General features: G+C 43.2%; 2 protein-coding genes across 2 annotated transcripts in view; one reads left to right on the top strand and one right to left on the bottom strand.

Moving 5' to 3' along the window:
- ralgps2 (Ral GEF with PH domain and SH3 binding motif 2) overlaps positions 1 to 16,015 on the top strand; it is a 72,991-nt gene that overhangs the window by 42,706 nt on the left and 14,270 nt on the right. The window lies entirely within an intron of this gene.
- On the bottom strand, positions 1,607 to 7,047 carry angptl1a (angiopoietin-like 1a). Its single transcript, XM_073476905.1, has 5 exons — positions 6,858 to 7,047; positions 6,104 to 6,724; positions 3,233 to 3,426; positions 2,061 to 2,331; positions 1,607 to 1,958 (listed from the first exon to the last, which is right to left on the bottom strand). Exons 1-5 carry the CDS (start codon positions 7,045 to 7,047, stop codon positions 1,771 to 1,773), a joined length of 1,464 nt encoding a protein of 487 aa, XP_073333006.1. The 3' UTR covers positions 1,607 to 1,770.

Below are 16,015 nucleotides of genomic sequence, written 5' to 3'. Positions count from 1 at the left end.
CTATAGCTCTGTGTCAGGGTCTGGCTCCTGGACTACATGGTTATACAGTTTTTTTGGCCCACCGTGTGTGTGCAAGTATGCAAGATGAATTGTATTGACTATACGTGTCTGTGAGCTTCTTCTCCTAACACTGTTTGCATCAGCCTGCTCCTGTCTGCTCTGACTTACAGTTCTCAGGGGGGAGCCATAATTTCAAGATATACGTTTGCATTTGAAGCAAAGAAAAGCTCCATGGTTTTATGTGGAAGGAATGTCCCCCCCCTTCTCATCCCTGTCTGTCTTTCTCCTGCCTTTTTATCTCTGCTTACTGTCTATTTCATTTTAGTCTAAATTCTTCTATAGCAGCATCATTTAATATCCTGCCTGTTATCTATTTCTGTCCTCACCTTGGTATAGTCCAATCTGATAATGTGATTTTAAATGTTCCCCCTGCTGTGGTCACAGTTCATTTTTATTCCCCCCACTTCTTGAATTATTAAATCCATCTGGCCCTCTTCACTGCCTTGACGGCTTGTATTGCACTTAAGTCAGATCAAATTTCAGTTTCATTTCAGATGATTGTACCATCCTTTTATACAGATAAAGTCTTGACTCATATTTTACAGACGCAGTAATATTTAAAGTTTTCAATCATACTGGCAATCATTTTTATCAAAGAAGGGGTCACATTTAAACCCTCACTTTTATATTCATTAATACAGAGTGACAGACCATTCAATGTGTACAAAAGAATTTAATTTGACTGATGAAAACAGGTAGTGCATGTCACATATTCTCAGTCCTCCAGTCAACAAGACATCCAATCTGGATTTGTTTGTGTCTGCTATTTGTGTGTGTGTGTGTGTGTGTCTGTGTGTGTGAGTGTGTGTGTGTGTGTGTGTGTGTGTGTGTGTGTGTGTGTGTGTGTGTCATTCTGTTCAAGTGTCATTAGTGTATCTCTACGTGGGATAAAAATATTAAGAATTGCATTGTTACAGGGGTAGATATAAAATGGCCATGACTATACTTTCTATAAATACACTGATAAATAACAAAGAATGGCAGAGTGACAACATTGTGAACATTTGGCCTGAGTTGAATCACACCTCTTAAATTACCTTTCACAAATAAAGCCAAAGATATTTACATACCAAAGCCAGCTCAGCCACATGCACATTGGACAAGCACATTGTTGCACGCGTTCAACAAAATAAACTTCAAAAGTCCAGACAAAACCCAGAAACAGGTAGACAGTAGGTTTAACAAGGCCTGTCCTCTAATTGTTGATTGTCACGTTTTCTAAATGGCAACGCACCTTTAAACTGCATCAAACATCCCAGTACATCCAGTACCTTATGGTATGGGCAACACTACTTTCAATAAGTCACCATTAGCTGCTCAGAAGAAATTTCTTTAGTAAATGACCATTTCCCTTTATTACATACTGAGTTTGAACAAGAGTGAGTAAGATAGGACACTTGAGAGTAATACTTAATGGTCCCAGGGAGCTCCACGGATCATTACTTTCCAGACGGAAAGGTGGAGGCAGTTACTTTAGAAGGGCAATGGCATGAGTCTTCATCTCACAGTTAGAGTCAACTTGGGCCACTGCACCGACTGCTGGAGTCTTTAATGTCTGGCCATAAACACATGCCACCGTCTCTTCCTCCTTTGTATTTTACAAGGCACTGTTGTACGATGGAGGAGATTCCTGGTCCTGCCTTTACAGTATTTGTTTATGACTAGATGAAGATAAGGAGGTGCATTTGAAGGGAACCACAGTCCAAAGTTTCAGTCGATCGGTCGGATCATGAGGCGGACCGACTTGAGGGAGTAGAAACCTCCACCGTAATCTGCCCAGAAGATTCCATCCTGAAATTTGCTACGGTAAACTCCTCCGCTGTACCATACGCCATTCAGATTGGTCTGGCCACAAGCGTTGTACCACCAGCCACCCTTATGGAAGTGGGCGCAGTTACCTAGTGGAGATGGATACAACATCGTAGAAGAAAATGAGTGTGACGGACAGACAAATGGGTACTAATGTAAGAAATCTAAAAACATTTTGGAAGTAATCTCACCAGAAAATGCATCCTTGTCGCGATCGAGAGTGGTGAACTGTTTGCCGTTGTGACTGCTGAAGGAGTCCCCAGCGTTGCCCTGGTAGGTGCCGAGCCTCAGTCGATAACCCTCGCTCTCTGACTCCAGGTGGAAGCTGCTGTACTCGGCATACACCTTCTTCCCAGTCCAGTCCTCCAGCTCTACCATCAGCTTATAGTCGCCCTGTTTCCCCAGGTTGTAGATATTGTCCAACCCAAGCCAGTGTTCACCATCTATGTTGCCAAACCCTTTCTGTAGAGGACAAGCACCACAACATGTTCTTTTGTTATTCATTACCAGCTGTGGCTCATGTTAAAAAACAGTGCAGACCAACAAAGTGCAGATTTAATTTGAGTTGGTCGACACTGTGGGTTAGCTAACTGGTTGAAACAACATATCTTGTTTCATACTGTGGTCAGTGAAGGCAAATCAAGTCCAAAAAACACAAACTGTAAAGCAGTGTGAGGTAAATGAGATTTCTTTGCAGAGTGGTGAGTTTAGAGGAGTCTGTTGGCATATCGAGTGAAATGAAATCAGTTCCACTTCCCTCAGAGACGATAATGTGTTAAGGTTGTGATCTGTGTTTTCTCACTCAAGACAAATTAATTGTATGGCAGAAGCAATGGTGATTTGGCTGCAGTTGGATGGAGAGTTGAATACAGCATATTCAGAGCTGTAGAATCACACTTCTGTTCCTGACCCAAACTACATTGAAGTATTGATTTCTAGATCTGATTTTATTATGGAAAAGAAAACTCTTTCTTCTGCTTTTTTTAAAGAGAAAACTGCGAGACACTAGGTGTTATAAAACCAATGTCTCTTCATTTCTGTCCTCTGCATGCTCTGTTAGACCTCAGATCACATCTCAATTGCAAAGTCTTACTCATGGGAAGAAAAAAGGAGGAAGGGATCATTTCCCATTTCCAGAGGGGTTGAGCTTTATTTCCCTCTCAGCCCACCACGGCTCCAATTTGCGTATATTTGTATGTAGGTCCCTGGCTACAGTTCTTGGCTGTGATTTCGGTGTGAGGAAATCCACCGCTAAGCTGTTTACATTGATGGAGCAAGTGCTTGCTTAGTGGCCCCAGAATGAACTGCTGAGACTGAGTCACTGAGGAAATGAGAAAGGAAAAGCTTTGAATACAGTTCTTACCTTGTAGTTCTCCCAATTCCGAAAGAAGTTAACAGAGCCATCCTTCCTCCTTTGCAACACGGTCCATCCACCATTGTCAAGGCCATGTTCACACCAGGCTTGGATCAGCCGATCATTGCCTTCTGTCTTAAGCAGGTACATCCCACTGGTGGCGTGGCCGGCCTGTCGCACCTGGAAACAGTCCTTGAAGGGACCTGCGGTCAGAAAGATGGTTGTCGAAAAAGAGGAAGACAAAAAATGTATTGAATAGAGATTGTGCTCGGGTTTGCAATGGTCCACACTCCATTATCATATTGCAATTGGCACAGCAGTAATATTCGTAATGTTCAGAAGTTCAGGTCAGTTTCAACCCCCTGAACAACTAAACCATTCAGCAGCTGAATTGAAAGAGATATTTTCTTTTTTATTGCATATGCAAAAGTCATCATCATCAGTCTAGGGGCTCTAGAAAGCAGACAAGAGAAAAGGGGAGAGAAGGTTTGGAAGGATCGTCTGCTAGACCCCATGGTTTGAGGGGATTTATCATTGTGGCCACATTCTTTGGAAAATATCTCCATTTGCTCAGACCATCCAAACATCCTGCAGTCTCAAGTTACACAAACATGCATGTGCACCCTTAAATTGTTATATGAATATTCACTAAGGTTTCGTCTCCAAGTGAAGCCATGTGGTAGCACTGCACCCAGAGTTGAAGCTGCTGAACCTAAACCCAGCATATTTCCTCTGTTTTCCCCAGTGAGCATATGAATTAAACCAGCATGAACACCGGCATTGTGTTGGGGCCTCCAGGGCCTAAAGGTCCATGGGAGATGGTTTTCTCAGCTGAGTGTAGGAGCACAGGGACCCAGTGTAATGCCCCAGCACAGATCTCTAAAATTCCTCGGCATACTAGTGTATTTTTCTAGTGATATATCTTAATCCGACCTATCAGTGAAGGGCTTCTCTAACTTATTCCCCTGCCCTCGTTAATGTCACATTCTTGTTACTTTCTTCTAACAGAGCTTTAGGATGTTGAGGTTATAAACAAAAAAGAGCCATTCAGCCTTAGTGGTTTATAAAAAATTCAGCTAGACCAATCTGTAGTCAAGCAATATGTGTTTACAGCTGTATTTGTAGCTGTGAAGCTAGATTGAAGTCAGCCTATAAGTGGCCTTTGGCTTGGTTTTGGGTTTTAGGTTAACTTATTCTTCTTTCTGGTTTAGATATACACTATCTATTGAGAAGCATACATTTATCCATCTATATTTAACAATTGCAATCAAAGGGAACATTTAAGGAAACCGGTGGAGTAGATATCCTATAAATGTATCAAAGGAGAAGAAGTACCCATCCCTAAATGGGATGTGCAAAAATTAGGTTCTGGCAGTCAGTGAAAGAAGCAGCAGCTTATTGTTTAACATTTCAACCACAATACAGATGAGAATAGTGGAATGGAGCTCTCAGTTCTAATGACCTACGATTGACTAATGCAACCCTAAAATTACAGTTCAACAGGGGCTTTGTAAAAGTAGGCGGATAATTATTTTACACAGCTGGAAACAACCACATGAACACTTAGTCCTTTTTATAATCTACAGAGTTTACTTTTTCCTCCCCCAACCAGTTCACCTCCTGTCCTTTTAGTTCTCTCTCTGTTTTTGTCTTAGGTTTTCTTCTCTTTGGAGAAAGAATCATTATCACATTGTTGTCATTATTCGTGCTTTACGGGGGAATGAAGTGTTGTGAGTTGAAGAGAGCCTTGTTTCACTCAGACTGGTTTCTGGAGGGTTAAGAATTAACACTAGACAACCTCATGACGAGACATTTATCAGATACTTTGGATTGAATACACACTTCACATAAATATATATGCAACAGTAACAGTACATGATTTAAGAGCTAACTCTGGTAATGCTGATTTTCTAAATGGTACCTGCTGTTTTCTCTAATGGCAAGTAGCAAGATAGTAAGGATATCTTTAACTGGAGTCCTTTTTAAGTGGCGGATTTAACCAGAAATGTCTGTATCTGAATTAATCAGATACGGGTGAAAGTATTCCTCACCTCATAATTCTCATGTGACCCATATTATGTCACCCTATTATGTGACTCTCCTGTCAGGATTCAGACAAGCCTTCTTTTCATCCTCTTTTGTCTGAGGGATGTTATGAATGATTTCATCCATTTCGGCATCTGGCTGTATAACCCCTGTCAACATTCCCCGCCGTAGTCTAATCGCCAGTCAAAACACAACATCCCCGACTAATTTTTAGGAGCCATTTCCAAGTAGCATTATATGCTTGCAAATTGGTTTCATATTGGAGATGATCTCTCTCAGATGTCAGAATTTATCAGTCTCATAGAGGAGACTAATCTTTCTTTGAGGATTTCATCTGATTTGATGGTTTTGTCTAGGGGTCTGGAAGAGACCATGTGGACTATGGGCTTTTTTTGACTATACCTTGCTCCTTTTATTTCTTGCATTGACTGGATGCAAATCTGACTAAAGCCTTGCAGTAAATTTATATTCCTGTTCTCTGAAGTGTTTTTACTGCTGTTCAAAGATGCTTAATCCACATCCTACTAATTTAGTACATATGCTCTATGCAGTGTAGCCAATACCGACAGCCAAGTGGGAATCATAGGAATGTATGATTTCACCACCTCTGTAGCATGCCAAGGATGAGCCAACTGTGTGTCAGCAATACCAACTGTTTTGAGAAATTATGTTTTCAATTGCCGTCCAAGGTAGGTAATTGTACTATTTAGGACAATTTATTAAACAGTTGCTCAGCTTCCCTCTCCTAAAAAAACTAATTGGATCCCTGATTATTGACAGTGTTCAGTCACTTATTCCTTCCTCATCCCCTGCCACTTAAAAATTGGTACATACCATCAGAAGTAAGTGTTCCCTGTGGTGGTGGAGGGTCAATCCCAAATGGGCTTGCAGTAGGGGACTCCATGCGTGATCCTCTGGGAAAGGCTCGGTTGTTATTGTCCCTCTGTATCTCATTGGTGAAACGATTATTAACTGGTATATTCTGCGGTACCACTTGTACCAGTGGGGGAACTACGGGCAGCTCACTGCGTCCAAGAGTCCTCATACACTGCTCCTCCAGTGCAGAGATGAGAATTGACTGGTTGTTGACCACCCCGGCCATTGTGGCATACCGGCCCTCCAGCTCCTTGTACCTTGAAGCCAGTCGCATCATCTCAGAGGTCACATTGAGGACGCGATTCTCCAGCTGGGCCAGCTCCAGAGAGTTGTCTCTTTTCCTGATGATCTCATGCAGCAGCTGCATATAGAGTTGGGTCACCCTGGAGTTCATGTTCCTGCTCTCTTTCCGCAACAGCTTCATCTCATTCACCAAGTTACCATCCACATCCACCACCAGCTGCAGCGTCTCAATCTCACGCCGCTGTTTGTTGAGCACCTCCCGCACATCTGCTATGTCCATACGGGTCACTCTGTCCTTGTCAGGCTCGGGGCCTGTGGTGCTGGCACAGATTGGACCTGATGACAGATATGAATTGTTTAGAGGATTAGCAAGATTTAGATTTTTAGAAAAGCTAGGGATGGTTTAAAAGGAGACAGCCATGTGAAGAATAACAAACAGTTTATTACAAAAACAACTTATCCTTTGAACCTGTGATTCTCTGCTCAGGCACAAGGAAAGTGTAGGAACACTTTTTGGCATTGGGGTCCAGGGGGGCTCTTTTACTCCTGTGGAGAGAAGGCTCTTTGGTCCTTCGGGCTTCCCTGGAGCTCCTGCAGTAACTTTCCTCCCAGAGAGAGAGGCAGAGCAGAGCGCACAGGCTCCACATCAGCCCCTGCATTGCTGCAGGCTGGGTAGGTGGATAGATGGACAGCTACTGGTGCTCCGTCCCCCCAGGCCTCCCTGCAAGAATACAATAGCTTAAGAGTTGGGCTTCTGAAACAGACACTTTGTTTGTTTGCTAAGGCTAGGAGGAAATTACTGCCATAAGCTTTTAACAAAAAGGTATTTGACACTTTTTCAAGTATTCACAGACAATCAGTGAATGTTTAGGAAAGTGTTCACTCAGTGTGCAATAATTGTCAGGTCATTGTTCCACATAGTATCGTTTGTGTGAAAAGATTGAAAGAGAGACCACATTTTCTTGCCAGCCCACGGGATGAGGTCTGCTTTGTGTCTCAGTTGGTTCCCCTACTGACAGATACCCAATTTTTCTGTGGTCCAGTCAGTCCCACATAATAAGAGATCTGCTGTGTGCCTGATGGCTGTGCTTCATCTTTGGAACCTGCCGTTCCTCTTGCTTCATCTTCTTTACTCTAGGAATGAGATTATTCTTTTTCTAGCAAACTCACGTCCTTTTGTCTTCTGAAGTATGTAGCTCAATAATCTTTTTCAGTAACGCTTTTTACAATTATGGGAGCCTTTCAGTATGTTGACCACAGGAACCTAGTTTGAGTTCTGAATTCTGGCCAACATCGAACCGGTTCCGGTTCGTGCAGCCTATTTTGAACCGTTCTGATCATTTCGACCAAAAATAAATTGGTTCGGAACCTGAAAATTGGGGTCCCAGATACAACCAAAAGAACTGCAGGTTTGCAAGTGCAAACTGAAGTGGGTGTGTCATATTTCAAAGGTGGTCGTGCATTGTGCAAAGCCCTCAGTTGATGACATAGCCTTATTATTATAATGCCTCCACTCAAAACTGGTGTTAACATGGGCTGGTTTGCTGGATAGCACCGAGATTCCAAAAATCTTGGAGTAAAACCAGTTCAAGAACTAGAGCCACTTCGATGGAAGAGGGATAACTGTAGTTTCGGCCCCCAAACAGTCACTGTGCATTTTGAAGGCCCAAGAAATTCTGTGTTTACTATGTGACTACTGCAGGTCATGTAGCGCATTCAGGAGAATGGTAAATTAAGTATTAGGTCAAAACTAAATAACTAAGTAACTAAGTATTAGGTCAAAAAGACCTTGAAGAGGGATCAAGACCTTAAACCATGCTTAGAGATATGACCAAGTGTCCACACTGCTGCTTACTTGCACAGTGACCCCCCCTCCACCTAGTAAAACACATTGACCTCTGATTCCTGTTCACTTTTCTGTGAGACGGGTTCAAAGTGCTCACTGCTCCATGTGGCTCCATACATCCAACAGGGATGTCGAGGAGGAGGCAGTATTTGTGTTACACTTGAAAGATTTTACAAACGAACACATACAGACGGTCACTGCAGGGATGTTTGAGGAAGGTAGGAAAACAGTTTGTGCAGAGTTGTCTTCAGCCCTGTCTAATTTGAGGGGTGACTCCTGGCACTCCCTCGCTTCTTTCTCACCCCTGCTGATTGTGGTTCTGTTTCTCATCAATGCACAAGCATAGAAACACACACACAGACACACATACACAGCTGTACACACTGTTCCCCTTAACACCCTGGCCTGGGCCTGCGCAACACCAAAATTGTCTAGCCCCACCCCCCACCCCCCCACCCCGATCCACTCCATCACTCTTCAGTCAGTCTTTACTCAGTGCCACATCATTAAGCTCTACCTCCACCCTGAAACTCAGGCCCTATGTGTCTCTCACATGACGCCATTGTGGTTCTTCAGGAATTCTGGCAACTCTGTCACTTGGAACAATGTAGAGAAGGGACAGGATTACAGTTAGTACTGCAGAACTAAAATGTGTGCACACACTCTTGCTGGTATGTGTAAGCTTGTGTGTCCATCCATATGATTGAGTACTGTTTGTGCATGACTATCCAGAGATGTTCTTCATTTTCATGGTGTGTTTTTCCAGCAGCCAGTGTGTCTGACAGCGTAACCAGGTACTGTATCCTTGCTGACCTCGGTGAGAGCTGCTAATGACTTTAACAGCAGCGTCAGCGGTATCACTTCTCATGTGTAACTTCTCTTCCAAACTATGACCGGCTTTTTGCTGGGGTGGGCGATCTGCCTGAGAAACAATATCACGAGACTATGGCCAGACTTGAAATGGCCAATTAGTTCCTGCATTTGCACCATTAAAGCACAATATTGCGTAAAAAAAAGAAGTGCTCCATTTCTGCCACGCTGCAAGCTATTAATGACCTTTATAGCGATGCAAAGGTAAAGGTTGTGTGAAGTTTGGAAACAGAACAGACAATTCATCTCAGATATACATTTTGGACACCTTCAAGATCAGTCGTGATTTTAAAATCAGCAGATCGCCCACCCATACTTACTACAGCTGCTGTGAGCTCCACAAGTTGTCCTTTCAGCATCAACCTCAGTCAACCTCATGCACTCTAAGCATGAACAAGAAAGGCATCATTGCAGCTCATCCATCAACCACCACCTCCTTCATTTCCCATCTTTCTTATCCTCCTTTTTCTTTCCTTCTCTGCCCTTCGTTCCCTCTCTTTCCTATCCTTTGGAGCCTTATTTCCTCCTTGGTGGTGGTTCTGAGTATGAGGGGCCTAGTCTCTTTCATGGAACCACCGAATATCAAAGACATTCCAGGGAACGTGGAGAGGTCACCAGTGTGTCGTGAAGCTACAAGGTTTACAGTGTTTCCCCAGAACAAGCAGAGCGGCTCCTTTGTTCTACCCCAACAAACCGAAACTAAACACTGCTGAAGTGCTTGGGGACTTGGTAGCTATTGAGCGGAAAACATAAAGTGCTCACCTTTGGGAGTAAAACATTATGCACGCAAGCATGCCTTCACATACTTAGGATGTAGGCAGTACAGTTTGTTGTGGATTGGGAATATAGATTTCTTTCTGTAGGGTGAGAGTTTGTGTATCACATTTGTAGTGATCTGTGCAGCCAGCCGTCCTACTTGACTGTATTGGTTCAGCAGACCTGGAAGGGCCAATTATGCCAGCAGTAGTCCACATCTGGCTCTTTTCAGATTCAACAACAAAAGAAGCAACAAATAATAAAAGTCAGACACTATTGGATGTTTCCCAACAGGCTGCACTTAAATCTCGCCAGATTGGAAGTGGGACAGTGGAAGCACTTTTTCTTTTCTTATACGATTGTGCATTTTTATGACAAGTTGAAATAAGTTCATGTACCATGTGCATTGTTTTATTTCCATTCGTTGGACAAGGCCAAAATATTGCTTTTGGCTCACAAGTACTGCCTGGAGTTGTGTGCCTTGGTATAAATGAGCAATGTTCCCTCATGTGTTTATAACTCTTGAGTATTATGTAGCTGGAAATGCATTTTGAGGTGCTTCAGAGAAATGTTGCTTTCAGTCAGAACAAAAAGAAGAGCAGTGAGCTACGTGCTCGAATACTACAGAGACCACACAAGGGAAGGAGATGAGGAGCAACATGCTGTAAGGCTGAAACAAAGCACGCAGATTTAAAAAGACAGCACAGACAGTAGTGGATTAAAGATGGAAGAGACTAAAAGGGGAAGAAAGTGGGTCATGGCCCATTTATCTTTCCTGACCAGGCATCATGAACTTGATGTGGAGCTCTCTGAGATGAATAGCTTCTATTCGTTTATAAGTCTTGACAAATATGCATTCTTTTCTCTGCCTGTTTCTGTCCGTTTAATTACTCTCCTCTCCGTGTGAACCTTACTTCTTCCTTCTTTCCTTTCTCTTTGCTTTCTCTGTTTTGTGTTCCTTCGCCTCTTTTCTCTCCAGGTCTTCCAATTACAGCTAAATCACTGAGACATATGAAAGTCTTGGGCTGCAAGCAGTACAGCAAATAATAATAACTGAAACTAATTTTCTCCTAAATATAAATAGAATTTCTTGTTGGCTCAGCTGTACAGACAAACAGCTCTTGTTTTCCATAACATCCATGTGAAACCAGTGTGTGGTAGGAAGGATTTGCCGCGGGCCTCTAACTCCACCCGCCTTATGTTTTGGCAACAGTGTGAGCTTCATAAGTCTTTGTAAGTGCACTGCTGGGTCATCACCCCACTTATAGTTATTAATAGTCAGGAGACATATGACAGTGGCTTTTTAATTGTCCTCACTGTCTGTCTCTGTCTCCGTCTGAGCTATGGTTTAATTTATTTTCATGGTTGTTATTGGAACAGTCTAAGGACTGGCAGTATTCATATGACACTGTCTTCCATTGTGGTCTTTACCACAAAGTTTTTCATCCTACTTGGGATAATTTTCAATTGAATAAGACACAATCATGTTATTGTTCAAGCCCATTAGAATAACCCTGTCATCCTTTTAAGGGAAAACTGTCAAATGTGCCATAGACTCTATATTTCGCTTGTGTTTTTTGTTCAGGTTGTGTGTTGTCTCATTATAGGTCAAGTCTCTTCCCTTCTTTTAGTTCTCCAGCTCTTTGACTTGAGTAGCAGAAGTGATTCTGTGAGTGCTGAGGCTATTGTCTATTCACTAAACAATAATTAAAGATCTCTGGACTGCTTCATGCCACACAAAGGCACAAACGGTTATTTTTCTTGACATATGTACCTGTATTTGCCCTACATTTTTAAACACAGGCATGCACAGAAAGTGCAAAGTGGTGTCAGCTTTGCCTCTGGCTTTGCTCACCCTGATCATCAGCTCAGCTGTGCTCTCCAGTGTTGTTGGTTGACTGAATAAAGCCCACAGCTGACTATTTCAGATTCGGTTTCACTTTCCTTAATAATGATCAGCCCACACTCACTCTAGGGGTTTGTGTGTATAGCGAGGAAACTGGCTTTTGTCTACCTTAGTTTTCTCTGCGGGAGTTTAATGTAGCACATGAACGATGATTAGCTTTTTTATGCTTGAGTGGGAGACAGAAATAATTTTTCTCTGCATGTCGTCAGAGAGGAAATGAACAGAGTGCTCATTAAGCAACACGGCTGCTTACGTTACGGCTTGACAGGAAAAATGTGTTTAGCCTCGTCGTTTAAACAGCATAACGAATGTTGGTTGTTGCATCAGAAAGACAGCCATATGTCACACTTGTGGCTTCAGGTTACTGTGTGTGTGTGTGTGTGTGTGTGTGTGTGTGTGTGTGTGTGTGTGTGTGTGTGTGTGTGTGTGTGTGTGTGTGTGTGTGTGTGTGTGTGTGTGTGTTGGCCTTAGAGAACGCAGACATCATTTTGTGATCTGAGCCAAGGCAAACTGCTTAATAAACAGTTAAACTGCTTCTGTGGAAAATTGGCTCGGTGCAGGTGTCTCTTTGGGATGAATCCCATTAAACTCACTGTCATACAGTATTTATTTGACTTGGAAGTTTATTAGATTCATCCAACTAAAACTAATGCTGTCCAGTACAACGGTGCTGCACTAAATCCTACCTTCAAAACCACATCCTCCAAAATGACCATACAATTGACCTCTGTAAAACCGTTTCAAAATAAACTGAACTTCAAAACCTTCAAGAGTGTAGAATTTATTGCAGGACTGTACATTATTTAAAACAGAGTCTACGAATACTCTTGCCCTCACATTCAATAAGTACAAGATGGGAGAATCCGTTCTGGTGATCTGCGAGTACATTAAGTCGAGTGCACTGGACTGTTCATGCATGTATCAGGTGAGGAACATGAGCTAGAGCCCACGAGAGTGTGAAATTAAGATCCAGTCTGTCATCCTGCCAGAAGTGTCTTTTGACTGCTGTGTTGGTTTCTGAGCTCTTGCTCACAGCGCGTCTCCCGCAGTGATTTACCAGCTCTGATGTGTCGGTCTGTAAACCAAACGGGGGAGAAAGACTTCGACAAAATGTATTTATATTTTCATAGCCAATGTATTTCCAGGCTTCCACTCCCCCATCTGGACCTCAGACTTTCCCACAACAAGTCCAAAATGGACTGAAACTTACGACATATCATTACTGGTCAGGAGAAAGAGAGAAAAGTAAAAACAAAAGGAGGTGAGCGGAGGAGAGAAGAGGTTTTGGATTTGATTTGACAATAAACAGCAGCTCTGCTTTACATGACAACATGGAGCTGAGCCAGCTCTGCTGTTGGTGCGCAGCCAGAAACTGACTTCCATCACATCTGTACATGATGTCACCAGCCACTGTTTCCGTCAATGAAAGCTCAGTTACATGAGCACTCAAGACACTTTGTCCCTTAAAGACACAATTTGACTTTCGCGCTAGCTAAAGCGACTGGTTGCAGAGTCTTTGGTGGGAAACAGCTGAGAAACCATGTTACTGGTTTGGAATTGCGGGAATAATCAGTTTTTTAGATTCAGAAATTGATGTATGAATTGGAACGTGTCAGGAATTCAAATGAGGGGCGATTCTCTTCATCTGAGGTGTGGGGAGTTGTCCAGAAGTCAGATGAAAAGTTTGAATTGAAATAAATAGCTAAGATGTTAGGTTATAAAGGACAGGGAGTAGAGAGCGGAACACAGCATGAGAAGGAAGGGAAGCAGTAAAAGTCCTGACATTATGAAACAATCAATGACTAAACGTTAAAAACTGTGCTAACAACTAGGAAAAACTTGTAAACTTGATGAAAGCGCCCAGAGATGAAATACTGCGACCGTAGTTTAATAGGAAATACACCGTGGGACAGTCTTGATGTCGTTGTTATGTTTTCTCATTAAACAGCGCATGTTGGAAATATTAAAACAGGAATCAGAGCAGATAGAAAGAGCTAGGATAGGATTTCCTCTACAGTTGGTGCTAGTAATTGCTCCTGAAGCCTCCCTCTAGAGTTAGAAGGTGGAAAAACGAAGACGCTGTGTTAGATTAAGTGGTTCTGTTTAGGAAGACATTAGCCTGTGGTTAGAACACAACCAATCCAATAATAACCACAGAAGTGGTTCCTGCTTTCTAGGTACTGAGTCGTCTCCCTTCACAACTCTGTATTACCGAGGAGGGAGCCTCCAAAAACTCCCCGAGGCCCCACGGCCCCCATCTGTTTTCCTTCTTCTATAGTGAAACTCTAAACATGTGGGCTGATGTTGGGGTCAGAGGTCTATATGTGGGATTAGGGTGCAGCCCCACCCTTCCTCTACCTCACCCCTCCCCACGCCCCTCCACTCCACAACCCCTGCAATCAATCGGTCTTTGTGGAAAACGGGTCCCCTTCTTCTTCCCCTTCTTTTTAGATGCACAAACACACCGTTCTTATGCTCAAGGATGGGTGGAGGGGGGGCAGAGTTCATATAAGGCCGTCACTCTCCATCTGTCATACTTTGTCAAGATAAGGACCCTCAACCCTCCAACACCCTCCTCCATCACTCCTCGGCACTCATCCTTTTACCTCCCCCCGTCGCAGAACAAACAGCCTGCCCCTCATCGCCAACACAACGCACACTGGCACTTATTTATATGTCCATATGTGCAGCATGGTATTAATTCTTGCGTAACAAAATTACCCCAGTAATTTCTGACCCAGGCTGACAGATTAGCTGTTACCTTGACCGTTCAGGTGGCTTTTCTCTCTGATTGAATTTAACTCGTAAAGTGACACTTGGCTTTGAACGAACACATGCTGCTGCCGCCGCCGCTGCTGCTGCTAAGGTTTCAAGCATTAGAGAATAACTGGAGGAGGGTCAGGGGAGAGAGGAGAGCCGGGAGGAGGGAGGATAAAAATGTTACAGCGTTTATAAAAATGTTTGGTTGGCTGGTTGGTGTAAATCTTAAGGTTTAGGAGATTACTCGCACTCGCCACTCTCTTCTTGAGTTTTATTTCTCCTCTGAGTCACACTTAACCTTAAGCTGTCATACCACCGGCTGCACATGCTTTCTATTAGTTGAATCAGCAAATAAATTCACACTGCATTACACACTCTTTAGCCATCGGCTCTACTTGGTAACATGCCTCCACTTCTCTTGTGTGTTTGTGTCGACCCTCCTGGCTGACCTCTTCCTCCCTATGGTGACCTGTCCGTTCAACTGTGTCCAAGCTCTCATTAGGGGGATTCTAAATGAGTCCAACGCCGCAGCTAGAGACTTTCATTCGGATTCTGCTGCAGCTCCTTTTTTTTCTCCCCACAGTTGTAATTTTTTGTTATTCTTCAGCCACATCCAGCAGCGCTACAGGCAGCCTCGTAGCTTGAGTTTAAGTAATATAATGTGTCCGGCTTGTTCTGCTGTGGTTGGATTTAACCGCATGTGGTCAGCAAAGCAAGAGAGCAGCGGTTTCTGGACAAGCCCACGTCTGTACCCAGGGTGTGTTATCTGTGTGTTTTACAGATAAGATCGGCCGAGCTGTCCGTTAAACATCTGCGTCTGTGAAGGGTCAGCACATAGCCTCTGGTCAAATACTGAGATACAATTGGCCACATGCCCATTGCCCAAAAACCACAGTTGGCCAGTGCTGGCTGAGTGAGCTATCAATCTCCTGCTGCGTTACAACATAATCTGTGATAGGATGGCTGGGGGAGGGCAGCAGTTAACTGGCTCTGACAGCCTACCGTGCACTACCTGACCGCTCTTTATTGGCTTGTCCTGGGAGTTTTAAAATCTTTAATAGGAAAGACATCAAACAGAAATTCTGTAGTGATTTATAACATGGAGTGAGGGTTAGGAGAATGGTTAGTTTATGTGTGGATTGGTTGTAATGACCCATTTAAGGCCAGTTTCAGGTGAACCTGAGAGCCAAGCGCTGTGGCTGCAACATGAAATGTCCTGGATATTTCTCAGACAGCTGCTCCGTCCTTCTCTTCATCTTTTTTAGCTTTTTTCTTTTCTAGGCTGAGTTATTAGAGGTATTGAAATTAAGATTTATTACCCTGCAAGAAAAATGAGAGAAGAAAGCATGATATGTTTTCTTAGCCTTTTTCCCCTCATTTTGGCCTTTTTCCTCAAGCTTAGGCTTTTTGAAGCTCCTTTAAAGGGTGTGTGTTTTTGTGTGTATGTGTGCGCTCTCAGCACTGTCCTCTCCTCTCATGGTCGTTTACA

The sequence above is a fragment of the Pagrus major genome, chromosome 11, assembly GCF_040436345.1.
Source record: "Pagrus major chromosome 11, Pma_NU_1.0".
Classification (NCBI taxonomy): domain Eukaryota; kingdom Metazoa; phylum Chordata; class Actinopteri; order Spariformes; family Sparidae; genus Pagrus; species Pagrus major.
This window is presented reverse-complemented; position numbering and strand designations above follow the sequence as displayed.